We start from the raw sequence: 20,531 nt of genomic DNA, 5'->3' as shown, positions 1-20,531 counted from the left end.
CTATTGATATACTAAGTCAAGCATTAATACTGATTTGTTTAGGTAAGTAATAATATACAGAAGCACTTTAACCTCTCCTCATATATGTGTTTGTGTTCAAGTGTCAGTTTAAAATAAATGTATGTGAAGGAATATGAGTCAGTGATACTTGTACAGTGTGTATGTAAGTAGAACTCCAGTGATCCAAGGGGTTTAACAGGAGGCACCATGAGTGTGGTCCTGGATTTGCCCTACACTCTGTGTATCTGGATCTCTGCTGCAGTGGTCCTCATCTACACTCTGCTGGGAGGTCTCTACTCTGTGGCCTACACTGATATTATTCAGCTTGTTCTTATATTCATTAGCTTGGTGAGTTGCTGTTCTTTGAGGTTTTATCAAGTGCTGGAGTCCTTGTCCATTACTTACATTTGTATTTGTCTCTGCAGTGGCTGTGTGTTGCCTTTGTCTTGATGAACCCTAACTGCTTGGAGATCAGCGAGACACTGAAGAACAACACCTTACACGCTCCCTGGATTGGTGCACCAGGACTGGAGAAGACCGGGATCATGATGGATGAATTATTTATGTTTGTAAGATGGAGCAAACTGTGGCTGATGTCAAATGTTCTTCACTAGTGTTGAGAGAACTCCTCAAGATAAAGACACATGACTCACATTTTAATTCTGTTTCATTCTCAAGGCACTGGGAAGTCTGGGATTTCAGTGTTTACACCAGAGGACGTTGGCAGCTTCTTCATTAGCCACAGCTCTCGTGCTTAGTCGCTGCTTTCCTCATGCTTGTGTTTGGAACACCTCCGATACTGCTTGGGGCAGCTGCTGCATCTACACGTACTGACAACTTCTACATACTAATGTGAACTGTGAAATCTAACATCCACTAATCTGTTGTATTTAATGTTACAGATAGAACAAATCGTGTTAAATCACAGGAAACCAAGGAGCAGCATCTGTGCATAACTTAGTGAGCAGGTACAGAGCAAAGTGACCATAAGATTTCCCATGACACTAATTCTGCTTTTCTCCTAGTGAACATTTCCATATAGATAGTTTAGTTTAGTTTAAGGATATATAGTTCTTGACAGTGTAGACTTTGGCAAAATTCACTTATGCAACATTAATGTGAACAACACATGTGAAAGAAAAACATTGATTATGAAGATAATATAGCATAAAAATAACAAGCGACAAAGATGAAAGTAACAAAGGAAACATTTAAATAAGATTTGTGATCAAAAACAAGTGAATTGGTGAATACCTGAAATACTGAATGATGAAATTCATTCAATGCAAAGATATATTAAATTAAAATGACTCCAGAATACGTACATTTTCATCACTTTCTAATTTTCTGCAAATTGTGGTAAGAATTTGCTCATGTTAAAGCCTCAAAAAGCCAATTCATTAGCCTGAAAAGAAAAAAAATAACAATAATCCTTACAAGTTCAAAAGGGCCTCCCACTGTTTGGTGCTCTGCCCTAATAAGACCAGAAACGTAGAATATAAATATTGATTCAACGATAATAAGCTGCAGGTCTGTTGCTAACGTTAAATTAATGCTGAAGACTTTCAGGGACTTTTATTAAACCAAATAATGACTTGTTTCTTTTGCCTTCCTGTTATTTGAACCCTTTACAAATAATTTCTCCTGAGTATCTGAATGTTTTTGGACAGAGACACTGAGGACAAGCCAGTTTCAAGATGAGAAGTTTATTGGTTTGCAAAGTAGAAAAGAACTCGTGGAGAACAGGAGTCGAATGCACTGTCATCATCCAACCACTGGTTTAGAACATGACTCAGCGTCTGTGGCATCTCGTTGTACATGCTCAGCAGCAGAGTGATGCTTGGTCCCATGAACGACTTTGAGAAGCTCTAACGCCGACATCCTGTTTGTCCTCAGACTCACACGTGTCCTCATGTCTCACAGTAAAATCCAGTGTGGACGTCTGGACGTGTCGGAGCCGAAACACTTTCATCTCTATTGAAGAAAACCTCGTTATATAAACAGTTAGCATGTTTCCATTAGCATCGTTAGCACACACATCCTGCTGGTTACACTGTGATAGATAGAAATGAAAACAACCACACCACACACATGAAGCTACTTCTACTCAGAGGACACTGATATCATCATGTAGCTGTTTTCACGACAGACGTGGAGTTTTTCTTCATAAACTATTTATTTCGTATCCTCGTTTAAACTCAAGTGGAAAACAAAGATTTACTCAAGTCCAAGTTCTTGTTTTGCACATTTTAAAAACCGAAAGAAGGACGACATCACAGCGCCCTAAAAGTGAAGCCAAATCATTTGGATCGCCCCCTGGAGGCTGACTGCAGTATGGGTGTCTCCCCCATGTTAGCAAATGGGACATGGACCAAACTAAAAAGTCAAAGCACACGTGAAATACATTTTTCTTAAAGATTTCCAATTAGATAGTTGTTATCACACTGAGGTTCATTCACATGTTTGTGTTTATGATCATTTTATCCTTAATTGATGCTATTAACACAGGGAGAAACGTTGTGATTGACAGCTGACTGGTGACTTGTGATTGGTCTAGGGCGTGTCAGCCTCTGACACCACTGCACAGACTCTAACTGACACGTCGTCCATCTTTTTATACAGTCAACGGTTAAATCCCATAATTCAACATCAAGGTTCTGTCTCAACTTCAGTCTTCATAAATATGAGGTCATATACAAGAAAACAGGCCAAAGGAAAATCTCCCCTTGAAACATATCTGAGAAATGTACAAAATATAATAAATCACATGCTGGACTGGAATGAAAACTGACTTATAAGACCTCAGTCTTTCCACGGGGCCGACTCACATGCAAATCAACTTGTCTTGTAAAAACTCAAGTTCATCACTTTTTACATCCAACGTCTAGAAGCTGAGCCACTGACCGACCTGGGTCACATGACCTGGCTCCCCCACTCAGGGCAGGAAGGGCAGTTTGTTCTCATCAAAATACAATCAGGAAGAGAATCACATTCACTTTGTTCAAGGGTTGTGGGACAATTTAAAAATGATTATCATTATGATCTAAAGACAGGGAGAAAACACACACTTCCAGCTCAGCTCCATGCACAACCACACAAACAGCGCCCCCTGCGTTGAGCCCTTGAATTCAGGAAGTGTTCATCTGACTGGTTCCCAACAACACACACAGCTGTTCAGCTTCATGTGTGAGGAGCCGAACCCACAAACCCTTGTCTCTACGTGAAGACAACACAAACATGTTTTCATCGTTTCTTTTCAATGAAAACTCTACAAGATGCATCCAAACACACAACCCGTCAACACAATCACACATCATTCGCCTGTTGTTTGTCCCGTTGCACAACTGGAGACACACAGCGCCGCTCCCACCTCCTTGTGCCCTCTCACAACAAACTGCTCTCATTTCCTGTTTGTGTCTAAAATAAACGACAACGAGAAGCGCCTGGAGAGACGCCGCCTGAGCAACTGGGAGAAAACCAGTCAGCGAGCGTATCTCCCAGTGAAGGAAGCAACGTCCTCTCTGTGGGTTGTGATGACTGGACACAAAAAGAGGATGAGGATAAGAGAAGATGTGGCTCTGCGTCGCCCCGCAGGGCGGTCAGGGCAGATGTTCTGAGCAGATGTTCTGAGCAGATGTTCTGAGCAGATGTTCTGAGCAGATGTTCTGGCTTCTTCCAGATCCACAGCAGCGTGAGGCCTCACCTTCTGAGGATCTACCACAGAGCTGGAGCACTTCGACAGGTGTGCTGACATCAGAACTGTTTTTAGTAAACCAACATCAACCAGCACCACTTTCTAATAAATCAGTTTTCAAAGGTTAATAAGTTGTTCATAACTTTAATAATCGTAAATGAATAATTTACTGACATTTCGTCAAGTAAACATCGTTAGAAACTATTTTTGGGGTAAACAGGTTATTTCAAATCCCTTCAACTGGTCCTTGTATTGTGTGTCTATTTACAGCAGAATCCATTTATTAACCAGTAACATCTCATCGTGTGAAAAGCATATTAATAAAATACAGTGAGGACTTCAGGACTCTTTATGGTTTATTAACATTTGTACCTGAAAAACACGTTTAATAGATGGTTTACCAACATTAACTAATTACTACATTATTACCAAATACATTTTTTTTCCTTTTGCAACCTGGAAAGCCAAAATTTGTATCATTTAACAAAGCATAAGTAAATAAATTATTACTCATTATTAAAACCATACGTTACATCTTATCAACCCTTTATTAGAAAGTGATCCAGAAATCTATACAGATTGTGTTGATTGAGTTTCTCTCTCTTTCCCTCAGTGAAGGACGAGATGTTCAAACCCTGGAACCGATCGTTAGACGTGTTTCAGAGAATCTTCCTGCTTCAGTGGGAACGATTCTGGAACAACACTTTGTAAAAAGCCATAAATCACGTGAGACATATTGTCAGACCGGACATGGAAACAGCAGACCAACACCGTGATGTCAGGTACCAAGTTTTGTGCATCGCTGTTTCTTCTACACTACGATAGAAACACAAATAATTTACATTCAGGAAACCACCAGGCTCCGACTCTGCTCCAGGAACAAGCAGCTGACGGAGGAACAAGGCTGCGCTCGGCTAAAACCTGCAAAACTCGGACCGCACACACCTTCTCCCAGATACACAATGAGAGGAAGGTTAGGAACACAAGTTGCATATTGTGCGAAGCTGTTTTCAGACCAGCACTGAGGTCCTGACATGTTCCAGAGGTGCTCCGGACACGCAGTGAGCTGGAGGGGGCGTGTTGCTGATGTTTCAAACACGTGAAGGACACGAACATAGATGAAAACGAATGTCTCAGGATGAAAACCAGGAGCCGCACACGTAGAACGAGACTCGAGAGCTTGAGCCGACACTGGTGTGAACGAGCTGTGAAGAAAAGCCCTTGATTTCCTCAGTGGAACTTGTACTTGTATGTTCTGCGTCCGGCTGCAGGCGGAGGAATGTTCCGGACACGTCCGACCCGAACAAACCTCTGCAGCACTCTTCATATGTGAAAAAAAAACTCCAGAAAATGAAAACTGCTCTAGAGACCAAGTCAGAGGAGGTTTGCAGGAAAGACCAAATGCATCTAAACCAATTCTCCTCTTGAACGGCTGCATTCACTACACAACATTGTGTAGCGTGTTGGACGCTCTGCCTGTTGTGTGATATAATCTTCATATCTGGGTATTTAGGTCGGTGAGACTGCAGCGTGTTGCTGTGACAACTGGAACAAACCCAGGGGGGGGGGGGGGGGGGGTACACGCACCAACACGGAGGAGAGGGTGAAGCTGCACACAAGTTTTAGTAGAAAACGACAACAATTACTTCACATCCACCTAAAACAATCTTTTATCTGATTATAAATTCCATCAGTCAACAAGGAAGAGTTTTAACTTATTAACATCTTCAATAAGCATTTTTCAGCTGCTGAGCTCCAGATGTTCCTGAGTAACTGGCTCCTGTACCATGCAAGCCCCCCCCCCCCCCGCCTCCCTGTCCCTAAAGGATTCAACAGAACTAATCAACACTATATAGAAGCTGTGAGATCCTGATCTGACCGAACTGGGGCTACGTGGAAAAACAGAAAGAACCATCACATGGATCAAAGCCTCAGATCAAAGGACTGAAGGAAATTAAGCAGGAGATCTAACTTGTCGCTGCCGGAGCCTTATGACAACACAACGGCCAAACTTGTGTGTTTGTGTTTGTCTCCATTGAGTCCTTTCTCCACACGTGACTTACAGAGCGGGGGGGGGGGGGGGGGGGGGGGGGGTGTTAGCCGAGCTTGGTGATCTGTAGATCTCCTTGTATCCGTACCGAGTCGATAGACGGCAAAGATTTCACTTTGTGATAAAAGTCAAACAGCGAGTGTCCGTCCACGAATATCCGGAAGCGCTGGTGCTCACAGTGGATCTCCACCTACATGAGGAAAGAGAATTAATAATCACCATTAATCATCCAGGTTTAGAATAAAAACAGAATTACATATTGTTGTTTGTGCATCAAACTGAAATAAAAGAACAATAAGCTCCAGAGGTTAAAAGGATTTTGGATGTTGAACTGAATCTAAAAGGTTCTTTCTCGACCCAAAAAACAAACCGACAGATAAATAAACTCACATCTCACTGCTGCTCCATTTCATTGTTTTAACTTTTCTCAGAACAACTGAAACCCTGTGAACCCAAACTCATCCAATCCCACAATGCATCAGTGTTAACAACTTCCCTCTGTGCGGCTTGGACCGAACCGACTCAGGTGGGATCACGTGATCTGAAACCACTTCCTGTCCCGCCTGCGTCCACATGCCAACGAAACCCACTTCCTGCTAAACGTCCTGATCTCCGTCCCGAGCGTTGGACTGAGTCACGACACATCATCACGTTACACAACCAGACGCAGGATTAAACTGTTGTGTTGTCTCTTATTGTCTAAAGACAAATTTCAAGCCGACACTTTTGTTGAGTTAAATTAACGCACATGGAAGGTTGTGTATTTTTAGTCAAACACCATATGTTGCTTTTCAGGCCACATTCAGGATTATCAGAGCAGAATTTGACATCATGAGCTCAAACGTCCTCAGGTCTTTGGACAATTACCCATCATGCATCACGTGCTCGCCCTCCTCCCTCCCAAACAGCTGATCCCAGTAAACACACAACACGCAGGAAAGCGGCTGAGTGCAGATAGGACTCAACAGCGAGATGCACTTCCTGTTTGTCTCTGGATGTCCAACACTTTAGAGTTGTGACATATAATTGTGTTCAAAACTAAAATGTCCTTTTTTCTGCAGGAGATGAAATCACAAGGGGGTGTTTACCCTGAAGGGCTGGTCGGGGATGAAGGGGAAGTAGGAAGTGGACACTTCCTCCCCCGTCCACTTCCCGGAGACGCGGGCACTGCGGAGGAACTGGCGGTCGCTGAAGCGGGCGCTGAGCTTCAGGGCCACGTCGTACGGTGGCTCCTCCTCCTTCTCCTCCTCCTTCTCCTCCTCCGGGTCCCGGCCGCAGGTCAGGCTCAGGTCAAAGCTGGAGGGAGGGAGGGGGGGGGGGGGGGCACACAGACAGGACGTCAGATGTGAGTCCGATAGCTAATCTGGGATGAATCTTAATTTTGCTGTGTAAGAGCAAAGCATTGGGTTAATTAGCAGTAATCCGCCCCCCCCCCCCCCACACACACACATTACCACAGGAAGTTCCTCAGTTGAAGGTTTTGTGTGAACTCATGAATCGTGTTCCAGCAGCCGACCACAGAACACGATGAGGTCATGGGGAGGTTCCATCCAAGTTGGACACAAGTTTCCATGTTGGGAAGGAGGACACACCCATACCCAGCACCCCCCCCCCCCCCCCCCCTGCTGAGGGGAACGCCCTGTCTCTGCATACTTAAGAAGTCTCTCTTCTCCCCATGGCTGCTGCCCACACAGCCCGAGAGGCTGAGCAGGTCCGCCCCAGAACAAAGAGCTCCTCTAACTGGGTCATGATGGGTCTAACTGGGAGTCTGACATGTGGACCTGGACCTGGTGACCTCACCTCTCCGGCTCCTGGTCCACGATCCCCATCACGATGATCTTCTTCCCGGGACGCATGCCGCCCCGGATGCGGCCGCTGAACGGCACCGTCTGCTCAAAAAGCACAATTCATCCATTACGCACGTTTGATCGTGTGGTGTGTGTGTGTGTGTGTGTGTGTGTGTGTGTGTGTGTGTGTGTGGGGGGGGGGGGGGTCCCTACCAGGACTCGAGACAGATCCTTGTCAGGTGAGATGAGGCCGGGGTTCCCCAGCGACTCGTTCAGGTGCTCGAGCTCCACGTTCTGCAGCAGCGGGAGAGAGAGAGACCAGGAGGCGAGCTGTCAATCACACATCTAAACACACACACAGACACGCACAGAGAAACACACTAACACACGCACGCTAGCTACAGTTACACAATGACACGCTGGCAGCAGCAGACCCGTCATGATGTTATTTCTTCGGAGCAGCGTGAGATCATTAATCGGCCTCACGCACATTGCGGTGCGCGCGGAGCAGCGGCTGTTCCGTCCAGGTGACCGCACCGTATCCCCCCCCCCCCCCCCCCCCCCCCACCGGCCACACATGAAAGAGTCGCCGCCCTGTGCGCACGGGACGCGCTCCTCATAATAAGCCACATAACGGTCCGTTAGAATCCGACCCGTGACACAAACACACACACAGACAGACACACACAGACACACACTGGACACCTCCATGTTCTCCACGTTATACTCACTCTCCCGTCGCTCTCCTCTGCCTGCACCGCCATCTTGATGCGTATTATCCGCGCTCGGTGCCGGGGGAGTGTGTGTGTGTGTGTGCGCGTCGTGGCGCTGACTCCGGCGGATGTTCCTGCTCCTCCGGCCCGTGTCCGCTCCACGTCTCCCGGGGCCTCAGCGGCTGCACCTCCTCCTCCTCCTCCTCCTCCTCCTCCTCGGGACACGGCCCTGGCTTTCTGCTGACGTATGATTTATAATAATTACAGAGCAGAAGCTTAATCCCCGTCTGTTGCTGGAGGAGGAAGAGGAAGAGGAGGATGAGGAGGAGGAGGCTAATCAGACAGATGTCCCTCAACCCTTCACCCAATTAGGCTCCGTGGACTCTCTGCTGTTAGTCCCTGGGACAAAGAACCACCGGGACAGACAGCTTCTCACTGAAGGAACTGGACATTCACTGTTTCCATTCACTTCTGTACTACCCCCCCCCCCCCCTCTCCTGCCCCTCAGTGGACATCTACATCCATTACAACTCAAACCCACCAAGCATCAGCCACTCGTCTCCCTCAGTGTCCCCACGTGTCCTCCACTCTGGGGACATGACCTCCTCAGAAATGACCACATGACAGCGGCGGGTTGAGTTCCTTCTTTTTAATGTGTTAACCTGTCATCTCATAAATCTGTTACACTTCTGAAACAAAATATAGGCAATTATACAGTATGTAAAACAAACCCATTTTTATTTTACACTATATACATTTCATAACATGTGCATTGCATTATGAAAACAAAAAGACAACGGTGGTGTGATAGCGACCGAACGGAGGAATCATGAAGCATCTGTCAATCCCACGGAGACACATTGTTGTTCTGCTAAAAGGAAGTTCCCCTCCAAAATAAAACTGAATGAACCCACAGGAGAAAAACATAACTTTAACAATTTTATATGAGCGGCTGTGATAGAGGAGTTTTTAATCTCTCGTTAACTTTGTCTTTCAACGAGAGCATCTTGCACAATTATCTAATTATTATATTATTATTATATCTTATTTAAGCATCACATTAAAAATGACATCAAATCCAGAAACAGTTTGTTCTTTGACCTGAATCCAGATGTAAAAGGAAAGTTTGATGAATTTCTTCCAAATGTACGATAAACTGGAAACGCTGCTAAAATCAAGAGAGATTTCAATCAATCTATCAAATTGATGAACTGAGCTAAATATTAAAAGTGAATAATCAGTGGATGGAACTGAATTCTCTCTCTGACGCTGAACGAAGACATTTGTAAAAGAAGCTTATTGTGTGAATGGAACTTGGCTGCAGCTCTGACACTAGCGTGTTAGCTTGATTGTGGCTACACCACCTGACTTGGGGAGTCACTCACTTTCAAGGCAAATCTAACAAATGGCAATAAATGTCCGTGTTTACTTCTTATTTCTGGTTTGTGAAAATCTCTGTGCCGAGCGACAGTCGCCTGAAGAGCTCAGTGATTTGGTTTTTGTTTGAGAACCGGAGAAGACTCCAGACGAGGTGAAAAGAGCAGGATGGTGAAGTCCTAACGTCTTGTATATGATCCAGATTTGTGCTCAGGTGATTTAAACAACACAGAATGAAGCTGGAGCTGGAATCCAGTGAGAGGATCTGCTCAGTGAGTGGACCAGTGGAACAGCGTGCAGGGCCACAGGTGTGATGCCTGGAGTGACACCTGAACTTTGGCTTGATGTAATCATCGTTCGGTCTACCACAGGATTCATAGTGTAGCATTGAATTAGTTTGTGTGTAAATGTTAAAGCACAAGATTTCACAGGACGCAGGGTTCTAAGCCCGTGTGTCGGCAGGAGTCAGATTCTGTTCACAGGGTCTCAGCCCAGTTTCAAGTGTCTGTCAACCAGAGGCATCCCAGTTCACCCAGTAGGGACCACCACATCTGTATCACTGTACCAGGAGTGCTTAGTGTCATATTGATGTGGTGACGCTGTGCTAGTGTGGAGAACCTGACTGATCTGATTGGTTCACCACCTGCAGCTCACTGAGGAGTCAGTAACAGCTCTGAGAGATTTCAGTGTTTCTCATCTGATCTGGTGAGAGAGGTCTGGTGTCCCAGCTTGTGAAGATGTTAGTGAACGACCACATGCTGCTCCTCCTTCAGAGAGCGTCCCCGCTGTGAAGGCTGCAAACAAAGATCTACACAGAAATCTAAATGTCATCTTCAAACCTCACACACAGGTTTTATCATAAAAAGTGTTATTATCCTGGTTTTACATGCGTTTGATCCAGTGTGAGGTTTTCTGCTGCTCTTAACACAGAGAAATCTATCAAATGATTTTATCATTACCAGAGACAAAGAGTTTCTTTCCATGCCTGAACTTCTGTTTGTTACAAAAAGTTCTCACATTAACTTAAAAAAGTGAAATATTAAATATTGCTGCAGATCCAGGGGGGTTATATTTTGAAAATTTTTATCAATTCCCAGAAAATAATTGGTGAATTTAAATGTGGTTTCCTCATCGGACTGTTAGGCTTTAATTGACTTTATTTATTATGATTCATTGAAACCGGCTCTACTGTATAAATATGAACATTTATCTTTCTGTGTAAATCCAGCTTGTCAAAGAGCTTCAGGCAGAAACTGTCACTTAAAGACCAGATCTGTACACGATGCACTAACATGTCTATGCACACACATATACACACTCACACACACACTGTGCATACAAACAAGGTCATATAATGACATCACATTTGTTTATCAAATACAGGTTTTTTTCTCTGTGCAAAATCTTAACACCAGTGGTTCAATAAAAAAAAAACATTGATGAGCAGAAATGAGGCGTTCTGATTAAAATAGAATAAAAAACAAACAGAAGATGATGTCGAGACAGGAAACAGAAACGAAGATGAACTGAACTCAAACGTCCGCTGACCTGGAATCAGTCGCTGTGCTGCGAACAAGCAGGAAGTCTGATGGCGACGCATGCAGGATGAAAAGGACCAATCAGCAGTGCTTCCTGTTCGCTCAGTCCAATCCTGAGCTGCAGATCGTTATAAGAACATCAGACGACTAACGCTCCACCTGAGGAGACCGCGGGGGGGGGGGCCTGCACCTCGTCACATGACCGGGGAAACAGGAAGTGAGTTTACTGCCCTGTCACACCCCCACGTCTCTCTGTCTCTTTATTTGTCTCCACGTCGTACAGAGCTACTATACACACACCTATCTACACGACCTTAGTCTTTTTAGTGTTTGTCTCTGTCAAAAAATACTACATTTATATTTACAACAATTAAATAGAGGTCAATTAAGCACTTGTGTGGTGATGGAACTGGAATTTGATTCTAGAAGAGGTGGCGAAGCTTTTTTAGTCCGTTTTCTCTTTTTTATCCTTTAAAAAAAAATGTAATAAACAGGAAAGCCATCCTGGTTGTTAAAGTTACATCATGCCACAATAAATAAAGGTGTAGTTTAAAAAAAAGGAGGAAGTAAACGAGGGAGGAGGAGACGGAGGAGAACACAACAAAGGGGAGAAGGGGAGGTGTTCTGTGCAAGATGGCTGTTCTGTGAAGCTGTAGCGCGAGTAGCAGTAGTAGTAGTAGTACTAATGTGTGTAGAAGTAGTAGTAGAAGTAGTGTTGAACTTCTGTGCTGGACGCTGTTTCCCAGTGTGCGGTGCAGGGGGAGGTGGGATGCTAACAGGATACTGGGCTGAAGTCGCCCCCCGCCCCCCCAGCCATCGCGACCCAGACTGGCCTCAGACCAGCTGCTTCAGCCCACAACCCGCCGTCCTCTACAACACGCCCAACTGATACACAAACAAACACTGCGGAGTGGGAATCCACGTGTGCACCCACAATCTGCTCGTCTCCCAGTTCCACTGCCCAGTGAGAAGGTGGAGGCCGCTGGGATAGCGTCGGACTGAGTGTGTGTCTCCCGGTTGCATCAGTGGTACGCTGTGTAGAGATTGTGTTTGTGTGTGCGAGTGTGTCTCAGTAGCTGTTTTCATGGCCTGCCAGGATGTAGAGGTTGCTGTGGGCTGTGGGGTTGTCAGTGGGCCTGCTCTCCAGCACCACCACCCTGTAACACAAACACACACACACACACACAAGTGAGGATACAAACACATAAATCAGGTTTCTCCCTTTAATTCCCTGATAGAGGAACACCCCAGTCGGTTGGAGCTTGTTGTTAGTTCAGGAGTAAGATGTGTAGAGACAAGCAGCAGGATCCAGTCTAACCCTGTGAACGCCCGGTTAACAGAAGACAGAGACAGCAGGGACACACTTCATTAAGAGACTACAGATCACCTCAGGTCTCCTGCAGGGAGACAGAGAGAAAGCTGGGAACCACAGACTGTTTATGAAGACTGACGACACCACAGCTCTCCCAAGGTGAAGCCAAACAAGATGGTGGCACTGGTCCACGTGCAGCAGCTTCATACACAGTCTCTGGTTCGACAGGAACGGCTCACAACTCAAATCACAGGCTCTCGCTGAGCAGTGGGACAGACGACACCAAGATCATCTAATACAGGTCGATCAGCTCAAATTGATGAGATGTGGTGAAGCTGAATTTAGTGTTCAGACCATACAAAGATGATTTTGGTGTCAATGCCGTCATGACTTATTAAAAGAGCCCCCTCCTCCTAAAGCTCCTGAGTCAAGCAGAGCTCCAGACTTCCCACAGAAAGAGGCAGAGGTTGGGCCGCGTGAGGCCAGCGAGCAGTGAGTGTACCTGGGCAGAGAGATGCCTCTGTCCCCGGCCTCTGGATGTCTACAGTCAGAACGTCTTCAGTGAGAAGACATCAAAGTTAACACAGACAGACGGGACGATGTGAAGTGTACAAGCTGGTGACGGGTGTGTTCTCACCTGTCGGATCCCAGCAGTCTGAAGATGCGTGTGCTGTCAGAGATCTCCTGGGTGATCTGACCGAGGGAGACACAAGGTCAAGGTCAGAGTTCAAGGACAAACCGGGACATGTCCGGTGGGGGGGGGGCATGTTGAGGTCCAGTGAATCACGGCTGATGGTCAATGATCATCCGTCGGATTTTCATCATTGAAAGATCTTCAAAGTGGTTCTCTCATAAACCAAGACTTTAAAGTTTGAATTCAGTTTTCTGAAAAATCTACCTCTGTTATTTAAGAAATATAATAATTCATCGACCTGCTTGTATTTCAGGAATTAAGCAGCTACAACAACAGCAACTAACAGTCTCTCAATAACAGTCTGACATTAAATAACATCCTGTCTAGATGCATGGACCTCATTAGACGGCCCAGAGGCCATCTCACACACACACACACTCTCACACAAACACACACTCTCACACAAACACACACTCGCTATACATCGCACCTCGTTGGTCTTGAAGCTCCGCCCCTGCATGCCATGCCTCCAGAAAGCCAGGACACTGTCTTGGAGACAAACTGCAAACAAGCACAGAGACAAAGGAGCTTGTAATTTAAAGACTCACGAGAGGAGATGTGAGTTGTGGGTGTGGTTGTGTTTTCATTTACCTGTGGCTTCAATCTGGAAGTTGAACGTCAGCTCGGCTGAAAGCTTTCTGCTGGATTTCAAGCGGCCCTGCAGGTTCACTATCTTTATACATCCTGTGGAGAGAGGGGGGTTCAGGTGAATCTGCTGCAGAACAGAGGTGTGTGTGTGTGTGTGTGTGTGTGTGTGTGTGGTACTCACTGTCCAGGCAGACCAGGATGGTGTCCCTCTCCAGCTGAGTGACGTGGATCACACAGGTCTGTGGTGTGTCTGCACAGACAAACATGAGGAAGAGTTTGTGTTTAACCTTCATGTTCATCACATCACAAACCTCACAACACGTCAGCAGCCTCTCACACCTTCTTCTGTGAACCAGGACGAGGTGCAGTTGGGGTTGACGGTGCCGAACCGGACCACCTGGCTGAGCTCGGTTCCTTTACTGACGGCCACGCAGATCAGAGGGTAGGTCTGCTCCGGGACCACCAGCATCTCAAACACCTCCAGAGGACAGGGCAGCGGGAAGTCGATGTTCTGTCCAGTGGAGCAAAGAGAAAAGAGAAGCGTCAGAGTCGCTTGTTTGTGAAGAGACGACCTCAGACAGGAAGTGAGTAAGACTGACGGCAGAAAGGAGTAAACCAATAAGAGGAGTTATCATTTCACTGAACGAACCTTGATGAGCATGAACTTCTGCATGGACTCCACCCACTCCAGCAGCATGACACTGGACTGGAAGGCTCCACACAGATACTTGTGGCCTGTGTACGGGTTTCGCACTGAAACAACACAACACACATTATCACCTTTCACATGTTGTGTCTCAGCAGCACTACACACTTTGTTCGTCAGCCTCCATGCATCTTCTCTTTGTTATGAACTATGATATGTGGTTTTCCAGTGTTGATACACACTCGTCAGTTGGTTGTTCCCTGATTAGGAACTGACAGTGAAATGCTCCTGCTCACCTACGCAGCACTTCTGGCAGCCTTTAGTGTCTGGAATCTTATTGGACACACTAAACTTCCTGTAAAAGGCACAAACAGAGACAGTTTGTGGTTTGAGTTGGAGTTGGAGACTTCAGATGGTCACAGGTAAACGTGGTCTGGCCTCCTGCTCGGAGCGTTACCTGGGAATCATCTTATCAGGCAGCCTGTGTGTGGGAATGGCTACTGGTAACTTCTGCAGCTGCCGGGCCTGTTCGAACAGACCGCTCAGCGTGTGGGAGTACAGCTGGGACGCTTTCCCTGGAATCAGAATAAAGAGAAGACAATTAATATGAGAAAGAAAAGAAGGAATCCTGTTATGAGCATCGATAGAGAAGAAGATGGATGTCAGAGCTCACCAGATATGGAGAGAAGACAATTGTTCATGACGTATAACCAGGTACACCTTCGTGGGAAGAGCTGCAGACAGGAGACAGAGAAAATTAAGATGCAGCAAATTAACACATCACAACTAGATCACATTTTCATAAAGTATATTAGTATTATTTGATGTGCTGCTCTGCTCTGTTCACTTGTTTGTCGGCAGGATGAGACGTGGGCCAAGAACCAACCCTTAAACATTTTAAGGCAGATCTGGGATGTTTTTTAATTATCATAGTGAGATACAGCGTTTCTGGTGTGTTTTACAGACTTCCCAGGGAACAGCTCATAGACTGAGATCTGTGAGTTTGTGCAATGTGCTGCAGCTTTAATGAATTTAACTGAGTGTTGATCAGAGGCCTCTCCATGGGAAAGGCTTTATGTTCAGTCCCACCTGCGCCATGGTGGTCTCATGCAGCTCATTAAGGTTTAATGTGTAGATCCCCTCCTCAGCTCCAAATATCAAATACTGGTCTGGAAAAAAAAACAACAATGAAGTCATTAGAGCAAAAACAGCTCAGATTACAACATAAACAAACAGGTACAAGAGTGAGCTGCTGTTCCACTGGTTTCCTACTGGTTACCTCTGGTGTCTGGGTTGATCCATGAAGTGGCACAGTGGATTTTCAGAGGACAGCCGTTGAACACTTTGGAGAAACACGCGCCCATCTGCCACCAACAGGAGACGGATAATGAATACGGTGCAAAGGAAGAATTGAACAGGTAACATGGTGACTGCACAGATAACGATACCTTCAACCAAGCTCGTGATTATAGATATGATGGTATAATCTTACAGTTTTAACTATTTCTGAGCAAAGCAGAACCAAACTGTTACTTACATGGACTTTAGGTGTCGGTGGGAGACCGTTGCTGATCGGCGTCTGGGAAGAAAAGCAGAGACACACACAGACACACACAGACACACACAAAGTCAGTAAGCACTTGTTTTGGCCCGACTCTTGATGGGGGATTAAAAATTCATCATTTTGAAACTTCACAGGATTCAAAACTTCACATTAACGGAACCTTTTTGGAATTTGTGAGAACTATTTAACATTGTCTTTAAAATCTGTGTCCTGAGTGCAAAGGAACAAAATACAACTTCCTTCAACAGGGTGAAGACTTTTCTGTTCCACGACTCAGCAATATGTGCATTATTATCATTATATCAATATGTTAACTAGATAACGAGTCAGTGGAAATCTATTTGGACCCTTTGGAAATTCCTCACAAATCACTGCTGCTGAGCAAAGTCTGCTTACCGCCACGTCCTTCTTGTCTTTCCGCACGGGGACACTAGGGGGCATGGTGGACTGTCTCTCTGCCGGACTGTCCTTCTCTCCGTTGTGTGGAGAGTTCAGCCCGTTACCTGCAACCAACAAGAGACAACAGAGACACGGCTCAGTACGTCTGAGAGACAGAGGGACAGAGGGACAGTGTGAGGGACAGAGGGGGAGACGGTCGGGACAGAGGGACACTGAGCACAGTCCACCCACACCGACACTCATGAACATCATTGATTCCAGTGAGAACAGTGTAATCTACAGGAGACACAGAGGAGAACTATCACAAAGAGATACTGGGAGCAGAGTGGGAGGGAGCAGGCGGCAGCAGGAAGAAAACTGAGGATCGAATACGGTCGTGACCAAAGGAAGCTGTGAATGAACCAGACCCAGTAGACAGTGGCTGGTCAATGTGCAGACCACTGGGATGATCAGTTTGAGTAGGCTAATTAAATATCTAAATACTGGGACTGAGCTGTGGACTTTTTCCATAACGATAGAGAAATATGAATTATTATCCAACTTGCCCTGTTCTTAATAAATTCAGTATAAAACTCGAAAAATCCAAATCACAAAGTGAAAATCAGAAACCTAAAAATATCCAGAGTTTTAAACAGTAGTGAAATGTGGAAAATATTAGAAAAACTCCTGTACTGATTGTTTTTCAACACGTGTATTCTCTTTCATAGTTATTATATTTATAGATGTAATTGATGTATTTTTCCATTGGTGCTTCTGCTCGTGTTCAGCTTCTATCTCAAAATAAAAGAAACTGCCTTTGAATATTTTAAGTTTCATTTAACCACTAATAACAACCCAGCAGCCGGACGTGAGTGTTCAGCTCTGGATGAAACTAGAGGATCACATCACACACGTTTCTGGTTCTGATCAGGACGATGTTCGCTCCTCCGTCTTCTTCCTCCTGGGAAGCGAGGGGGTAAGTGGTAGCAGACTGGTATGTTTTGACTGGTTGGGGTAAATCAACCAATCCGGTGCCAGTAAAGATGACAAACAACCATATTAAGCAGAAGCTGATGGACGGGAGGAACTACAAACAAAACAAAATTAAAAAAGGCGCTAGTATTAATGAGCTCATGGGACAAATACATCAACCAGACTCCGAGGACTGACTGATGGGAGACAACCAGTTGAAGGGGACAACAGGGACTGTGGACACTACCAATCTACCAATCGGCTGCTCTTACTCGCTTCCTTCTCCTCCTTTTTCTCCTCCTCCTCTTTCACTTCCTTCAGCACCTCCCACGCCTCCTCCAGCTCCTCATCTGTGTGAGGCGTGTGGAGCCACTCCCAGAAATGCCTAAAGCTCCCGTCATCGTCGGGGGCGGAGTTTTCGCCGTCCGTGCGCTGCGGACTCTCGTTACCTAGGCTGCTGCGGCGGTGGGGCGGCAGCTTCGGGGGCGGGGGCCGCGGCGGCACGTTGGAGGCGGGCTTGGCCGGACTCGCCGTGGGCGGGACGGGGCAGCGTTTGATGGTCCCCCCCCCTCCGCTGTCATCCTCACTGTGCGATTGGCTGTCGTCTTGTTTGAGCTGCTGCTGCTGCAGGGACGAGCACAGGGACTTGGGCTGAGAGGAAACAGGGAAAGACAAAGAGTCGGCTCATTGCTCAGTTTAAAGGAGAAAAACTATTCTGCCTTCTGTATTTCATTCTTAAAAAGACAAATCACTGGCTGAATAACACAGTGCCTTGTTCATACCTTGGGCGGCAGCGGGGGGGGGACCTTTGGCCTCATGATGGTGCTCGATTTACTGAAGAGTCAGAAGAGAGAGTTTAAACCTCTGATGAACAAAACACTCAGAAAAACTGAATCTATAAAGACGATTGTTATCATGTCACCACCGAGGCTATGGTCTCTCTTCCCATTATCATAAAATCACATATTTAGAATTTATACTTATATACTTTATACGTATTGAGGTCAGTTTCTTTACACACACATTTAAGGTTTAATATTAAATTTAGATTTGTAATGTGTGATATGGAAACCAGACGTGGTCAGACATTAAAGTAAACTCTGAAATGAAAAGTAAAAACCATAACCTGACACTGGGACAAGACAACTCATTAAAAGGTTAATTACTACAACGTGATGAGGGAATCTACAGATAAAGCTTCTGTAAAGTCTCTGAGAAAAGTCGAGCTGAAATCACTACAAACATTTTAATACTTCAACATATTCTCTGACAATTGTTTTACTAATCTGGTTAAACAGAATATTTAATCAGTGTTTGAGTTGTTATTGTTTTTACATTTGATTTAATACATTTTTTAGGTTTTAAGCACAGATTCATGATAAAAACTATAATTCTGACGATAGAGCAGCACGTTATTCACAGAGTCTTTATCGAGTTCAGCTTATATCTGGAAGATTAACTTGTTAATGACAGACAATGAAACTATCAAACAAAAGAGGCTGGGAGCCAATCACAGACAGACACACACACACAGCATTAAACATATGAACTGATGCATTATGTAAATACCCAGAAGCTGTGGCTCTGATTTCACTTTACACTAAAATGTGTCACAGTCAAGAAAGTTAAAGGTTCTTTCTATTTCTATAATCAATCAGTGGAGGATGATGCCTAAATTATTAGGTGTGAATGAAACCAGGACTTTCTGGCTTCAGTTGAAAATATCTGTGTGTATATTTGGCTTTTTCATGAAGAGAAACAAGGCAGGACGCCATAAAAACAGTTTTATAAGAGCGGGAGAAGGCAGTAGGAAGCACGCACTCACACACAGCAAGGAGGCACACACACACACACACACACACACACACAAACACACACACAGCAAGGAGGCAAACACACACACAGAGCAAGGAGGAACACACACAGCAATGAGGAACACAGATGGCGGCGCAAGTTAGGAACAAAACAAGATAGCAGCAAATGAGATGTCAAGGTTATGAGGAACGAAACAACAATACGACGCACACACCACATATTTTGTGTCTCTCAAAATATATAATGTGATGAATCAGAATCTGACTTGTATCTGGATCTAAATGGACCAAAAATCACTTCCAATCAATCCTGTGGTTTCAGTCCTGAACATGGACGGTACTCCCTGTCCCTGTGTATTTAAAAACTGTAGAACCAATCTCTATCCACAGCTGCCGGTTGTTTGGGGTTAGGGTTACTGTTAGTAACTTCACACAAGTAGTAACAGCGTGGTCAACACACAGTCTGTACACACACAAACACGGTGGCATATGTGGCGTGATGGTGGGGTGTGCTGCGTAAAGATGCTCGGATGAAACTGTGAAAGACGAAGCCTTCCTCCTCGTCCTACTCCTCTTCCTCCTCCTGTGTTGGGGGAGGAGGAGGAGACAAGGAGGAGAGGCTTCCACTTCTAACACTGGGAGAGAACTTACTGAGTGTGAGTTTCATCATCATCTGCACCATCATCATCCTCATCCTCATCATCCCCTAAGTGTGCCACATGGCCCCTGGGAGAGGAGGTGAAGAGAGGAGCAGGGTGGGGGAGGAAGGGGTGGAGGAAAGGGAGGTAAAAGAGTAGAAACAGAGAATGGAGTTGGGGAGCAGAGGAGGGAGAGATTACGTGAGAGGGCGAATGGGAGCAAGCAATGGAGACAGGAGGAAGAGGAGGAGGAGGTGGATGAGGATTGGGAGGAAGAGGGGAAAGGGGAGGGAGATCTGAGTAAAGCTTGGTCCACAAATGACCTCTGACCTCTGGGCAGATCTGAAAGGACTGAATGGATTCAAACACAGAGTCTGATGTTCCCACTGAGATCGATCAACGGTCATCACATCTACAACCGGCTCGGTCCACGAGGGACTTGACCCAATAAGCTGCTGATAATCCCACAGGTAGACAGACTCACTGTTTAAAAACAAACAGTCCTTCAGATCCACACACTCCTCCACTGCAGACTCAAACTCTCAACTTTACTGCAAGTTACATCCAGTTCATCCTCAGATATCAGCTCTGATCCACAGTGTTGATCTACAGAAAGAACCATCGCTTCAAACTGTTCAAATCAGAGAAACATGTATTTAATCATCTTTAAGTCAAATGTCTCCTTGTTCTTTTATTTAGACACTATCTTCACAAAAATTAGCTTGAAATATCAATTAATATAACAGGCATAAAGCCAAGTGGAAAG

The 20,531-nt window shown here is 45.4% G+C and overlaps 3 protein-coding genes across 10 annotated transcripts in view; 1 reads left to right on the top strand and 2 right to left on the bottom strand.

Annotated features, from left to right (window-relative positions):
- The window catches only part of LOC133966542 (basement membrane-specific heparan sulfate proteoglycan core protein-like), a 298,590-nt gene that overhangs the window by 13,018 nt on the left and 265,041 nt on the right, over nt 1-20,531 (top strand). The gene's annotated exons all lie outside the window — the stretch shown is intronic.
- Nucleotides 5,791-8,686, bottom strand: LOC133966703 (galectin-related protein-like). The gene is made up of 5 exons (XM_062401733.1): nt 8,263-8,686; nt 7,745-7,825; nt 7,545-7,633; nt 6,833-7,040; nt 5,791-5,934 (listed from the first exon to the last, which is right to left on the bottom strand). Exons 1-5 carry the CDS (start codon nt 8,293-8,295, stop codon nt 5,791-5,793), a joined length of 555 nt encoding a protein of 184 aa, XP_062257717.1. The 5' UTR covers nt 8,296-8,686.
- The window catches only part of LOC133966701 (mitogen-activated protein kinase kinase kinase kinase 3-like), a 33,364-nt gene continuing 21,711 nt past the window's right edge, over nt 8,879-20,531 (bottom strand). For 2 of the 8 annotated variants that reach the window (XM_062401725.1, XM_062401727.1), the window contains 18 exons: nt 19,779-19,853; nt 18,096-18,147; nt 17,586-17,964; nt 16,360-16,466; nt 15,937-15,978; nt 15,679-15,763; nt 15,489-15,568; nt 15,073-15,133; nt 14,857-14,974; nt 14,696-14,754; nt 14,403-14,506; nt 14,093-14,264; nt 13,935-14,003; nt 13,757-13,849; nt 13,596-13,666; nt 13,109-13,164; nt 12,974-13,027; nt 8,879-12,316 (listed from right to left, as the gene is read on the bottom strand). In XM_062401725.1, the coding sequence (XP_062257709.1) occupies nt 12,229-12,316; nt 12,974-13,027; nt 13,109-13,164; nt 13,596-13,666; nt 13,757-13,849; nt 13,935-14,003; nt 14,093-14,264; nt 14,403-14,506; nt 14,696-14,754; nt 14,857-14,974; nt 15,073-15,133; nt 15,489-15,568; nt 15,679-15,763; nt 15,937-15,978; nt 16,360-16,466; nt 17,586-17,964; nt 18,096-18,147; nt 19,779-19,853 (1,765 nt within the window). In that variant the 3' untranslated portion in view covers nt 8,879-12,228. The remainder of the gene's footprint in view (nt 12,317-12,973; nt 13,028-13,108; nt 13,165-13,595; nt 13,667-13,756; nt 13,850-13,934; nt 14,004-14,092; nt 14,265-14,402; nt 14,507-14,695; nt 14,755-14,856; nt 14,975-15,072; nt 15,134-15,488; nt 15,569-15,678; nt 15,764-15,936; nt 15,979-16,359; nt 16,467-17,585; nt 17,965-18,095; nt 18,148-19,778; nt 19,854-20,531) is intronic. The other 6 variants (XM_062401731.1, XM_062401732.1, XM_062401728.1 and 3 more) reach the window with 4 other exon arrangements.

Source organism: Platichthys flesus, chromosome 12, assembly GCF_949316205.1.
Source record: "Platichthys flesus chromosome 12, fPlaFle2.1, whole genome shotgun sequence".
In the NCBI taxonomy this organism is placed as follows: Eukaryota; Metazoa; Chordata; class Actinopteri; order Pleuronectiformes; family Pleuronectidae; genus Platichthys; species Platichthys flesus.
This window is presented reverse-complemented; position numbering and strand designations above follow the sequence as displayed.